At 37.4% G+C, this 14,286-nt stretch overlaps 3 protein-coding genes, 1 non-coding gene and 1 pseudogene across 4 annotated transcripts; 2 read left to right on the forward strand and 3 right to left on the reverse strand.

Moving 5' to 3' along the window:
• Positions 1 to 352: 352 nt before the first annotated feature.
• Positions 353 to 2,320, reverse strand: LOC119997503. The gene is made up of 3 exons (XM_038844574.1): positions 2,160 to 2,320; positions 1,575 to 1,797; positions 353 to 629 (listed from the first exon to the last, which is right to left on the reverse strand). The coding sequence occupies exons 2-3, from the start codon at positions 1,721 to 1,723 to the stop codon at positions 554 to 556; spliced, it is 225 nt and encodes a 74-aa protein (XP_038700502.1). The 5' UTR covers positions 1,724 to 1,797; positions 2,160 to 2,320; the 3' UTR covers positions 353 to 553.
• A 2,194-nt stretch (positions 2,321 to 4,514) lies between these two features.
• LOC119996818 lies at positions 4,515 to 4,880 on the forward strand. Its single transcript, XM_038843611.1, has one exon. The coding sequence runs from the start codon at positions 4,515 to 4,517 to the stop codon at positions 4,878 to 4,880; it is 366 nt and encodes a 121-aa protein (XP_038699539.1).
• A 700-nt stretch (positions 4,881 to 5,580) lies between these two features.
• On the reverse strand, positions 5,581 to 5,857 carry LOC119995950. The gene has a single exon (XM_038842432.1). It carries the CDS (start codon positions 5,809 to 5,811, stop codon positions 5,602 to 5,604), a length of 210 nt encoding a protein of 69 aa, XP_038698360.1. The 5' UTR covers positions 5,812 to 5,857; the 3' UTR covers positions 5,581 to 5,601.
• Positions 5,858 to 6,835: 978 nt separating this feature from the next.
• On the reverse strand, positions 6,836 to 6,916 carry TRNAS-UGA. The gene has a single exon. It is a non-coding gene; the product is annotated as a tRNA-Ser (tRNA).
• Positions 6,917 to 11,052: 4,136 nt separating this feature from the next.
• Positions 11,053 to 14,176, forward strand: LOC119997123 (annotated as a pseudogene).
• Positions 14,177 to 14,286: the final 110 nt, after the last annotated feature.

Below are 14,286 nucleotides of genomic sequence, written 5' to 3' on the forward strand. Positions count from 1 at the left end.
GGCTAAGCACTGGTACGAAGACCCATAGAACACCAAACAAATTATCCCACGATCTAGGGAAATGGGCCAAAATGTCATACTCTTACATCGAGCTTGGGCTTACTCACAAGACTATTTGAGTAAAACCCACGAGCCTACTTTCAAGAGCCCAAAGACTGAACTCTCGCTCTGTCAGTCAATCCTGCGGGCTGAGTTTTTGGGCCGGACTACTAAAACAGCATGAATTACATATTCGTTAAAAACAAGCTGATTTGAATGTTTCGGCCTTCGGACTTTGGGGGCTTTTGACCCTCCTTAATTGTACTACCTTTGCCATTTTTTTAATAAAAAAAGAAAAGAAAAAAGAAGCTGCTGATTTTGACTGATTTCTTTTTCTCATGAATATAATCACATAAAAAATACAGCAGTCAAAAGAAATAAAGGTTTTCCTCTTTCTAGATAAAGAAGAAGAACTACAGTTACTACACTAAGACGACTTATTTTGGCCACTGTACTCATCAAGAGGGGGAGAAGAAATTCTCATAACTCAATCCAGATGCCAAGATACGAACCACTATTGCTTGTCCTCTTTGGGATTTTCTTTCTGCGGAGCTTTTGGTTCAAGCTTAGGCTTTGCATTCTCTGCTGTCCTGAGAAAAGTTAAAAGTTGAATCCAAGTCATGTTAATGTACAAATAAGTAAACTAAGATCATGAGCTCGAATCAAGGCTCATTGGCTCAACATTTGATACATGTAAAGAGTCAACAATACTCACTGTCTCTACATAAAAAGCGCCTCGTCTTGCCTATAATCAAAAGAGAGATTATGAGAACATTGGCTACCAAATTAGAAAACCAATGAATAAAATCCAACTCAAGTGTTTGATCACAACGGAGTTGAGTCTCAAAATGAGCATTGAAAACTGTTGGAAGAAAACTTGAGAGAATCTCTCTACAAGTTATCTCAGAACCATAATTCCTAACCAACAATAATGGTTGAGGACAACTAGAATCCAACAGAATATTGGTTCTTTAAGACAACAAATAGCACCCTTGCACTTCTTTGGTGTCTCTCTCCCTGGACCAACAAAAGGAGGGAAAAAATAAAGAACATAATCCAGGCATCCAGCCATTTGTAACTGGTTCAACAGAAAAGTCCCTTCTCACAACATTTTGTTGCATAAAGGTCCTTTGTTTTGCAGTACCCAATCTGATAAGACACATTCACCAACGCTAAGGTTATCAAATAATCAAGTGCTCTGATGCAAACTTGACTATTCCAGTTGAAAACACAAATTACTATTGAGCTCAATGTAACCACCCATAACACCATTCCCAGCTCCAAACCAAAAAAGAAGAGCAGCTCCAAACTATCCAATATCTTAACTGAAATGGTATCGGCATCTCACCAGCAATATTTCAATTCCCAGACACTATTGTACACAAATCAAACTTTTTAACCTATCAAACCTTAACAACGACGAGAGTTGCCAAAATCCCAGAAGTGAAATTTGATTAAAAACAAAAATAGCTAAAGCATACACATCACTTGTTGTGTGCGTCTCTGTGAGAGAGAGAGAGAGAGAGAGAGATTACTTAGAGGCAACGGTTTCTTCCTCAAGCCAGCCGCGGATGTGCTTCACATTGCGCCTTAATATTGCAGCCGACTGCTTGACGTCACTCCTTAGGAGGAGAACCACGGCACTAACACCCGCCACTGTGAGCACAAAATTGGTCAATCCCATCTTTGTTTTTCACAAATCAGCTGCAAAATCCTCTTTCAGGTGCTTCAGAGTCAAAAAGAAAAACCCGTAGAGAGCTGTATTCAAAGGTTAGAGCTTTGTGATGAAATACTTCAAATACATAAAGCATAAACTTACAGCATCGGCAACTATCATATCTTTGCACCTAAAATCACAGTTAATAAATAACACATGCATATTAGTTTTCAAAACAATACTCCGCCTTTTATATCTCGCACTGAAACAAATATTTTAATCAAACCGTGATGCGCAAATCAGTAAACAATGTCTTTCTCAATAAAATCATCGCCGGATCATAACTATAAATCATTAACAATTTTCTTTCCCGATGCTTGGAATGGATGTGTACTTGCTCGTTCAAGTAAGAAACACCGAGAAAGTGTTTTGCTCAAAATACCCAAGAAATTAAAGAACGTACCTCTTTGTTACAGAGTATAGACAAACAATTGCAGGGACAAGGTTCAGGTTCGGACGTGCAGATGCGAAATCTTTCCGAGTTGAAGTTTTGGAATTTAGGGATTGAGATTCGTTTTCTTCCAAGTTAGTTTGGATTTTTGGAGTTTGGACTTTGGAGCGCACCGCACACGGATATTGGTGGCGAACGGATGTTATGGGCTTGGATCAATATTGGGCCAAGTTGACCGATTCACTTCACCCCAAAAATTGCCCAGCCCATTCTCTGATCAATTGGCTTCAACTGCTAGTTAAACAAATGGACTTGCTCAGCCTACAAAACCCAAGAAATTGATTTTGAACATAATCAAACAACAATTCAGCGAAGGAATTAAGGCATAGATGAATAATGTAAGTGGGTCCCTTTGCAAGATTATATAGAATCAGAATTTCTTCCAATATTGGTGATGATCCTGAAGCCTGTGCATCAACATCAATGGATGCATGCTCACTTCTGCTTTTGCTTGATAACGCCAAAACCACAACACAGAATTTTTCTTAGGGATAATCCTTTCGTGGAAAAACATCATGCAAGAACCAGTAGAATTCTTTAACGACGACAGAGACCAATTAAGGCAAATCAAAGATAAAAAGATAAGGTCATACATACATACATACTTGATCCCTAAAACACAAAATCTAACAGAGAAATACACGACACTATTTGATCATCCAATGCTCCATCTTCTTTTATTCATGTTTATCGGACAAATTCTAACCCTAAATTCAGATATTTTTAAAAAGAGGTGCACTTTTTGGTCCATATATATATATATATACCTTATTCTTTTGCCACCTTTATTTATCCATTCAAAATTCAAAAGGAAGTGCATTATTATTTATCACGACTCATTAACCGTTAATGATCAGTTTGTTGGGACTAATGATGGTTTAAGAGGCCAAATTAATAGGCCTTAATTCAGAATTAACTTTAAACACAGCAACAAGAATCCCAAACATGAGCACGACTTGGTGTGTAGTGGAGATGAGATCTATATATGACTAGTCATTTTCAGGACAAGTTGTTGGGACAACATGTTTTCAAATTATTTATGAAAAAGATGAATGTTTTCAAATATCTTACTTATTTATGAAAAAGAAAATACAATTCTAACAACAAGAGTCTTCATGGCTTTGCCATTCCTTTTAGGAGTACTTGCTTTAATGCACCAAAATCCCCATATATATATATATGAAAGTTATCGAGAGTTGATGTACACCATACATATGCAATTTGTCATGCCTTGGATATATATATCTTGCTTAATTGTTGGAAGATTAATTCTCCAACCGATCAAGCTAGTCAAATATTGAGAAAGACATCATATCTAGATTCTTATCCATGTAATATATATTCCCATCAACTAAAGTTAAAACTATGAATTTATCTATGGTGAGAAGAAATCAGCAATATATACCCTTGTTAGTCCAAATAAGATGGAATCGAGGAAAATTCATATAAATTTTCATAATACGTACATTTATATTAATTATATTTGACGTTAAGTATTAGAATTTGTTGGGTATTGATTTGCAATGGGCTTGCACAATTAAATGTGGGACCTACACATCTTTTGGTACGAGTTTGGGTTGAGCACATACATTTTCGAGCGTAGATAAACATAGTACAATTACAATTCAAAAACTAATATCATGTGAATGAGAAATTAATTCCAAAAGTGACATATAAAATGATGAAAATTGGTGAGTTTATAATACTCTTTACTGGGAGCACGAACTTGTCTTGTGTCAATTGGGTGTTTTAACTCTGAATTACATGCTCCAATAGTGGCTTTCAAACTACTTACTTGTTTGTTAATTGGACCCACACGTGGCTCCAAAGTCTAACTAAGCACAAATCAAAGTCGAATTAAGTGCAAATCACCTAATGAAGAAATTAATTATCATTATGATCCATTTTCAGCCAAACTGATAATAAATTAATAACACGTTCGGCAGTATTAGTTAAAGTAACGAAAGAATCTCCAATTATATATGGGGTTCTAAAGGCATTTGTAAAGCAGAAACTTCAGTACCAAATCTTAGAAAGTGCATGTAATTTCTTATCTATTCTCAATAACACTAGTCGTAGATGGATAGGAGTATTTTACAAGAAACAACAAAGTGAGATATTTTATGCTTCCAGATATTTACCAGAGACTGAGGGACCATCACCTTTAATGTCTATCCAAAACGAACACCCCTAAAAGCACACACAAAAAATTCTATAAATAGACCTTCAAATAAACTAACTTAACCACCAACACAAGTATATACATACCATATTTCTTCTGCTCAAAGTTCAGAATAATTGATATACATGGAGTCACCGGCGGGATCGACAAATCGGAAGGGAAGAGGGTTCGTGAAGGGGAAGCTGATGCAGATGCCATTCTATAGAGCAGCAAAGCAGCCTTCATCAACTACAACTACTAGTGTGCAATATTCAAGCAAGGTCTACAAGCCAACCCAAACTTCGCCTTCAACAGGGTACGTGGACTATGTGATTGCTCCTTCACCAAAGCACCAGAAGGTGGCCTTTATCAATATTATTAATCCAGAGAATACCAAACAATTTGAGGCCCTTTTTGGGGTTGCTGCAGATGAAGCTGTTGATATCAAGGCCACAACCTACATTTCTGCTGTTCAAGAGAGGTTCAGGCTTGAAGGAATCAATCATGCTTGAGCCTAGCTTGAAGATGAAAGAACATGTCATATATGTATGATCAAGTGATGATGAAGGAGACATAAAATTAGTTTTAGTTTTTGAGTTAATAAATTATTCTTAAAGCAGCTACAAATTAAGGATGCAACATGCATAATTCGATCCATTTGTGAATTCAGAGGGTTAACCTAATGTATATTGTGAATATATGTTATTGAAGTTGTTGTTACTAATATAGGAATTAATAAATAACGTGTTTTTAATTCATTTGATATTCTTTTTTTGTTTTGAACACGGGGGATGGGGGATTCGCATTTTGATTACCAGTGTAATATATATCATCCTTATCACTCCAACTAGTGACTCAGGTGTATTCATCTGATATTCTTAAATCATTCACCTTATTAACTTCATCATAATGAAAACTACTCAATTAAAATGCAACAGAATCTGTCAATCTAAGCTTTTCTTCTCATCTGGATATAACAAAAAGGATTCGCACATATAAAATAAAGTATCTGCTGCATCACCTTCACTTGATCCAATATCAAGTGTCATTCTTTTTTCCAGGAAGCCAAACACCACAAGAAACAAAAAATAAAATAAAAATACATGTAACAAATTCAGAGGAAAACATTAAAACAGAATCAAAAAAGGAATTTCCATAGAAGGTGATGATTCCTTTTCTTTTTCATGTTGTTTCAGAATAAGAAGATTACTATGAATCAAAGAGGTGAGTATCCTATCCTGTGGTGATGTGAACTCCAATGGCGATGAGGAAAATGGTGATGAGGCCGAAGTAGAGAATGGTATGAACAAAAATGGAGACCCCACTTGTCTGCATATTTCCAAACTCCACCACCCTGCTATTCCCGGGTAGCTGGAACAGTAGCCCCGGCGTCAACAGCACGAACAGAACTACTGCTATCACCACAGGCCCCCAATCAGCCATTTATTCTAATTTGCTCTGCTTTCGAACCACTTCTTGCTGAAGAACCAACCTTCCACCATTCATTAAAAGGAGAAGGACGTTGAGAATTTGACTTGCCAATGACAAAGAATGATTGGCATGAGACAAAGGAAGATGACGCTGAAGGACAATGAAAATGTAAATTTAAAAAAAGGCATCAACACATAGGACTTGACGATCCTTTGATCGTTACTTCTTGCTTGGACGGCAAAACGTTGGCATTTCTGTTTTGGCTGGACGGCTGCAAAATGTCTATCTTAGCCCATAAGACCTTAATTAAGCCCTGCCCATCAGTCTCCGGCCCATAAGAAAGACCCAAAAGGCCGTGTTTGGATTCTCCTTCCTCAGGTAAAAAACGCCTTCAACTACATTTTTTTTCTTTTGATAAGTCTCAGATATATATAAACAACCAAGAAAAACAGCAGGACATCATAATAGATGACCTGAAACACAAAATTTCTTTTTTTTTTTTTTTTTGATAAGCCTCAGATATATATAAACAACAAAGAAAAACAACAGGGCATCGGAATGGATGGCCTTGAAACACAAAAAAAACAGAAACCTTCAACTGCAATTACGTCTACAAAGTTCAAATTTCTAGTCCCACCGAACCCATAAGAAATGTCCCCTCCTCGTTTCGGTCCACAAGCCACAACTCTTTGATTCTTTCAGCACTAACCACTGCCAGACTGCCATTCATGGTAGGAAACTACCACACAGGTTGACTAAATGGACCACAGGGGACTAATTATATGACACATTCCTCCTTGAGTCCTTGTTTACAATAAAAGGACTAAACAGAAGTGGAAAGCTTATTCGATAAAAACCATTATGACGTTCCTTTACAAACTAGAGGCCCAATCCGTCATGATTGATTGATTGGTAAGTTTTGTTTGGCTCAACTACTGTACTTATATTGACCTATGTACATGGGTTGGGTATAAATTTTTAAAAGACATACGGGCCTTTCAGAGAAATGGGCTTAAAAGTCATCAAAAAGTTTGATCGTCGACAGCAGGGTTCGAACCTGCGCGGGCATGCCCAACAGATTTCAAGTCTGTCTCCTTAACCACTCGGACATATCGACACTTTATATGAGGAGAAGCTGCTTTTTTTTATTTATATATAATAATGTTTATCTCACCTACATATTTGAAAATTGAACCTCTTTCTCCCGTTTATATTTGAGGATTAGAGATTTTATGTTGATAAAATAGGACTTAGTCATATATACTTATCCAAAGAAAGCAAATAAAGAGAGACAATCCTGGGAAGGCCTCGTAGACAATACTTGGTGTTGATAACTTGATGTATAATAATAAAAGGGAGACACTGCATTCCTTCAAAAACAGAAGGGGAAGCAATATTTATATGAGAGTAATATTTAGTGCTTTCAATGGCAATTGTAAGGGGACCTTACTTATCTCAACTTGACAACCTGGAGGGGACCAAATCGATCAGTACGGATAAGCTTTGTAGAGTATTTTTCTTTGTTATCATGGATATAAGGTAAAGTCTAGAATATTTAATATCAACAACCCAACAACTAAACCCTTTATATTTATGCCTTGTTAAAACCTTTTCTTATATACATTAATATATACGTACATATATATACCCTATCACGTCCAGCTATTGAGCATCTTCAAATTTTGATTCGACTTTACCAATATTGATAAGTACGTACGTACGTACGTACGTGAAATTAAGCCTTCACACAAGTACATGAAAGTGATCATATAATTTGTCTATACTTAAAAGGACATGGATCGATCACTCAAGCAATCAACACACACACACACATATATATATTAAATGCACAAGTTGAGCAACTATTATAAATTATAATGTCCACACATGCAACTTGTACCTTCAAGCCCCACCAGCATCAAATAGCACCAAACGTATAGTTACAGTGAGATTCAAACAACGTATGTTTCTATATATATATATATCATAATAATCCATTAACTTTTTGTATGCGGTATTGGCATTGGTATTGATATGTATGATGACTTTTTGCTTACACAAAAGCCATTTCTCACCAGCACTGCGTGCCCCCCAAATGCTAGATAAGTAGATATATTAGATATGGTACTGTAGGATATAGAAATGGACAAATTATTGGTTCTTATCCGCCACATCCAAGCAACCTCATGGAAATATTATTATATATTTTGTCTGATAAGATCTGCAGCAAGCATGTAATGTGAAATTACGTGGCTATTTTCTACTAATACATAAAATATATATGCCTTTACTCAACAACTCATTTGTCATTTTATGGCCTTTAAGACTTTATTAAATTTGTCCAACTAATGAGTCTACCACCGCCATGTGATGTTATTCAGTTATTCCCTTTTACTTGTTTTCTTCTCTATATTCGATGCTGCTTCTTCCCTTTTCACTTCTAGTTCGTCATGGGACCAAATTATCATGTGCTTTCTTTCACTACACAGCTGGAGAGGGCATGGCATAAAAAATAAGCCAACATTGCAAGCCTAGCTTGTAACATTAATAATTATGTGAGACTACGGCAATAAATAAAGTAGTGTCAATTTCACATTTTGTGACACTGTTATAAGAAGCGGCCCGCAATCCACACGGTAATAATTTTTGAAGATTAAACTCACGAGTCTTATGGGTCGTCATGGGCCAAATATGTAATTAAACGGATCAATAATAAAATCGGCCGCCCTTAAAATTTAAAAAAGCGACGATTGTATTGGTCCGACCCAATTATGATAAGTTCTTTAATTTGTCTCTTTTTTTTGTTTAATGTGAGCAAGGCCCAGGGGTGGGGCCTTTAATTTTGGCCACAATTGATTATATAATCTCTTGTTAAAGTCAAATTATTATGTACAATAATCATGTTTTTACAATTTTAAGGAGGGGAAAGACAACTTTTGGTCACTGAAATATCTTACCAGGTTCAACTCAGTCACCCATTTTTCAAACGTTTCAATTTGGGTATCCAAATTTCTAAATTGTTCCAAATTAGTCACACAGGTAGATTTAGCCCAATTCGGACAGTCAACCATCCCACGTGACACTTTGACCTGACGATAAAAATTAAAATCGTGTAATATTTTCTGCCGTGGACAAATCTAAACTAGGTGGGCAAAAAGTACCCAAAAATCATTCAAGCAAAATCACTCTGTCACTATAAACCTTATAAACTGGTGCTCTCAACTTCACACCTTCTCAAGTTTGACAAAGACGCAAGATCCATGCAACCATATGTCATGGAATTACAATTCCAGTGAGTTATTTGGGACAAAGTAATCAGTTCTGGTTTTACTACAACTGCCATTACAAGTGTCAAGCCACATCAGCCTAAATTAGTTGATTTTGACCATATTGTATCACGTGGGTTGGTTGACTACCCAAATTGGGAGAAATATGCCCGTGTGACTAATTTTGAACAATTTAGAAATTTGGATACCCAAATTGAAACTTTTCAAAAATGAATGATTGAGTTGAACCTGATCAGATATGTTAATGACCAAAAGTTGTCTTTCCCCATTTTAAGTAATTGCAATTTATGCGGTGCCAATCAGTGACATTTCTTTAAAATTATTTAAATATAAAAAAGTTACAATAGAAGTCGCACTATCAAAAACTGTCCACAATGTGGTAAAATACATTATTCTTATCAACGAGAGGTGATTCGATTGATAATGAATTATATTAGATATATGTGTACTCGACGCTCAATTTCAATGAAAAACATATTTCTCAATAGTATTAAAATTTTTTTTATTCTTATTATTTATTAGCAACATAGAATTTCTATTGCTTCAACACCACGTGCCAATTGCATCATACCAGCTTATAATTACATATGGCAACGTCGTCGTTTTAAACCATTTTTTCTTCGCACCATCTTTGACCGAAGTTAAATGGGTAAGTAATGCTAGTGCATATTGTCCTCAATGTAAGGGTAAAAACCGTGGGTTCATGTCCCTCTCCATTCTTGGTGGATCATCCCATTCTATCATAGCTATATGGGAATCAAGATAAAAAATACAGTTGTCGTGTATATTTTTTTTACAGTCGGTGGAATGAAAATAAAAAAAATTTATGTGTATATCAAAACATTTTTATGTTTGCGATAATAAAAATAAAATAAAAATCTTAATTAATATGTGTATATATATGTTGGCAATAACGAAAATCAACATAAATTACAATAAAATAGAATTTTTTAATTGTTATATTATCCCATATGAAATTATGTGACATGATTATATATTTGACATGACGATGTGAGAGTGAAAGAAGCAATAAAGGGATGACAAAAAAAATCGATCCGAGCATTATTCATAGGATAATCGATCCATTTAAAACAAGAAAATCGATCTTATAGGGTTTGGAAACGGTTTTGATTTTGATTTTCAAAACCCGTTATGATTTAGGATCGGGTTTGGTTTTTGATGCCTGATTTAAGGTACTCGAACCGTTTAATTAAAAAAGTAAATTATAATAATAACATTATAAATCATCTTTATAAAAGTATATTATTAGGATGTTAAATTTTAATATGATCAAGTATATTAAATAAAATAATATAATAGAATTATATATTATACATTCAACTATAATAACATAATAAGTCATATTATTTTTTAAGAAATTGAATTATACATTTATAGAAAAGTTAAAAAATTAAAAAATTAAATGGTAAACGGTCATGGAATGGTTTCGGTTTTGAAAATTTAAATGGTTTTTAAAACTGTTTTGGAAAGGTTTTGGTATTAGGTACCTTAAATGGAAACGATTTTGATATTCACTAATTGGAAGGGTACCCGAGCCGTTGCCATCCGGAAATTAGGTGTGTGAGAATAACATTGCCCATTTTTTTTCTTCATGACATCACCGCCACCCCCAATCTATACATGTATCGATTGTCGTCCTCTTGTATATAAAGACCCCCCCCCCCCCCCCCCCTCCCCCCCCCCCCCCCCCCCCCCCCCCCCCCCCCCCCCCCCCCCCCCCCCCCCCCCCTCCCCCCCCCCCCCCCCCCCCCCCTCCCCCCCCCCCCCCCCCCCCCCCCCCCCCCCCCCCCCCCCCCCCCCCCCCCCCCCCCCCCCCCCCCCCCCCCCCCCCCCCCCCCCCCCCCCCCCCCCCCCCCCCCCCCCCCCCCCCCCCCCCCCCCCCCCCCCCCCCCCCCCCCCCCCCCCCCCCCCCCCCCCCCCAAACGTTTATTTATTGATAAAAGCCGCCATCTTTTTGTCATTTCAAGTATTGATTCTGGTTCTGGGTCTGATTTTCAGTGATGGGCAGGTTGAAAGCAGGATTTGGATCGTTTATGAATAACAGATGGCTCGTATTTGTGGCTGCAATGTGGATTCAATCGTGTGCGGGGGTTGGGTATTTGTTTGGGAGCATATCGCCGGTGATAAAAAGCTCGTTGGGGTACAACCAGAGGCAGTTGTCGAAGCTGGGTGTGGCCAAGGATCTTGGTGACAGTGTTGGGTTTTTGGCTGGATCCTTGTCTGAGTTTTTGCCTTTATGGGCTGCTCTCCTTGTTGGAGCCTTGCAGAATTTGATTGGGTATGGCTGGGTGTGGCTTGTCGTCACAGGTCGAGCTCCAGTCTTGCCTTTGTGGGTTGTGAGTACTCTATCTGATGTCATATATCTTACCTTGATTTGATTTCATATTCTATTTATCCTTTTTGTTGATATAGATCCATTGATTAGTCCATAGCTATGCTTGTATAATTAGCAACTGATGTCATATACTCATATCCCTCACCTTGATTCGATTTTCTATTGAGTTTATCTATTTTGCTGATATATATCTTTCGAGAGTTCTGTACTACATCTGGAAAAAAATTCCCTTTTCCATCTCTTTAGGGAAGGAACCCATTGAACTTTAATGGCGTTTGTGAGTGTGATGATTGTGTTTTGTATGCAAGCATATGTGATGTAACTAGGATGGAGGTTGAAGTAAGAAATGGTATGCTTAGTCATTGTGATATAGAGATTTGGGTTTGTTATATAATCTAAAAAAGACATGGTATTATTGATGGAGATCGAAGTAAGATTTCTTGATTCTTTGTACTTGTAAGGCATCCTGTTGTTGCCTTTTCATGTTAAATTGGAATATATGAGGTGGAATATTTGCTACTTGAAAATATATCATCTTTTGTTGGCAAGGATCTTATTGATCATAATTGTTCTCTACGTATTGAATCTTGTTTTGTATCAGTAAAAAGTGGAGCTTTACATTGATAAGTAAATGGATTTTATTGCTAGCAAATATTCTTTTTTTTTTCAATTGTGGTCTTGAGAAGGAAATATACTCATAATGCCACTTGTAAGGAGCAAATTGTGATATATGCTGTCATAACAGCAAAACGTGGATTCCTCCTAGTTTTTTGTAGTTATTCATAAAGGATATTGTTAATTCTTTTCTCCTTCTGTCTCACTCTAACAGTTTTGAGGAAAATTACCCCTGTCATGAGCCTGTCTGGCCTTGGTTAAATCGTTTTCTTCCATTACTTTGCAGATGTGCATTCTTATATTTGTAGGAACCAATGGTGAAACCTACTTCAATACGGCTGCTCTTGTTTCTTGTGTACAAAACTTTCCCAAAAGTCGGGGTCCTGTGGTGGGGATATTGAAGGGCTTTGCTGGGCTGGGCGGCGCTATTTTGACTCAAATATATTACATGAGCCACTCCCCTGATCATGCAAATCTAATATTCATGGTTGCAGTAGGGCCAGCAATGGTAGTCGTTGCTCTAATGTTCTTTATCAGACCTGTTGGGGGTCACAGACAAGTCCGGCCATCTGATGGATCCAGCTTTACTATTGTATATAGTGTGTGCCTATTATTGGCTGCATACTTGATGGGAGTCATGCTTGTCCAAGATCTGCTCGATGTGTCCCACACAATTACAACAATTTTTACGGTAATTATGATTGTTCTTGTATTGATTCCCATAGTGATTCCAATATCATTGAGTTTCTTCATGGAGCCAAGAGGTTCATTGGAAGAGGTTCTTCTACCTAAACCTGAGGAGCAAGAACCAGGTAACTCTGAGCGGGACAGTCACGAGGTCATATTCAGTGAAGTTGAGGATGAAAAGCCAAAGGAAGTCGACTTGCTTCCTGCAGCAGAAAGGCAAAAAGAATTGCCCAATTGCAAACAAAACTAGCCCAAGCAGCTGCAGAGGGAGCAGTGAGGGTCAAGAGGAGGAGGGGTCCACATAGAGGTGAAGACTTCACCTTGATGCAGGCTTTGATTAAGGCAGACTTTTGGCTCATGTTTGTCTCCCTTCTATTGGGTTCCGGATCCGGATTGACTGTGATTGATAACCTGGGTCAAATGAGTCAGTCTTTAGGATATGACAACACACATATTTTTGTATCCATGATTAGCATTTGGAACTTCCTTGGTCGTATTGGTGGGGGTTACTTCTCTGAGGTTGTTGTGAGGTATGAATTGATAAAATCTCATCCAGAATATTCGTTGAGTTCCAGCTTTATATTCCTTGTTTCTTATTCTTTTTAACCATATGCGTAATATTGTATAACAGGGACTATGCTTATCCAAGGCCGGTAGCGTTGGCTGTAGCCCAATTTGTTATGGCAATTGGACATGTCTTCTTTGCAATGGGATGGCCTGGGGCAATGCACATTGGTACTCTCTTGATTGGTCTTGGATATGGTGCCCATTGGGCAATTATGCCGGCTACCGCCTCAGAGTTGTTTGGCTTGAAAAAGTTTGGTGCTTTGTATAATTTCCTCACTCTGGGGAATCCAGCTGGTTCCCTTGTATTCTCTGGTCTAATTGCAAGCCATATATATGACCGTGAAGCTGAGAAGCAAGCTCATGGTCACCATAACCTAATACAGAATTCAGGTTCAATCTTGTCAGGGGTTCTTGGTGTAGACGAGCCACTGAAGTGCCAAGGTTCTGTTTGCTACTTCTTAACTTCCTTGATAATGTCAGGATTTTGCATTGTTGCAGTAGTGTTGAGTATGATTCTTGTCTATCGAACGAAGATTGTCTATGCCCACCTTTATGGAAAATCTCGTACTTAAAACTTCTTGGAAGAGGGAAAAGGAGAATGGGCTTTGCATAGATGGAGTATGCCATACACTTTGAGACAACGCTGGTAAACGTTGAACAGAGTTTGTGTGGGATTTTCCCATGTCAATATCTGAAGGTCAAGAAAGTGTTGGAGGCCAGAATATCTCTGCAGTAAACACCTTGAGATTTTGTTGTTCTTTGCATTAAGTTGGGTGCTATGTGATCACTGAAGATTTTACTTTGATTGTGCAAGTGTTCATTAGGTATTTATATAATTAATGGGCCAATTTTTCCTGCAAAAATGTCATTTTGTTCATTTTTGTTGAAGGTGGCTCATTGATTCTTCTTCTCTTGGAAGGAATTTGATTAGTTGTCAAGTTGTTGTGAGATTCTATTCTCTTGTAAGCTATGCAT

This window comes from Tripterygium wilfordii, chromosome 4 (assembly GCF_013401445.1).
Source record: "Tripterygium wilfordii isolate XIE 37 chromosome 4, ASM1340144v1, whole genome shotgun sequence".
NCBI classification, from domain to species: domain Eukaryota; kingdom Viridiplantae; phylum Streptophyta; class Magnoliopsida; order Celastrales; family Celastraceae; genus Tripterygium; species Tripterygium wilfordii.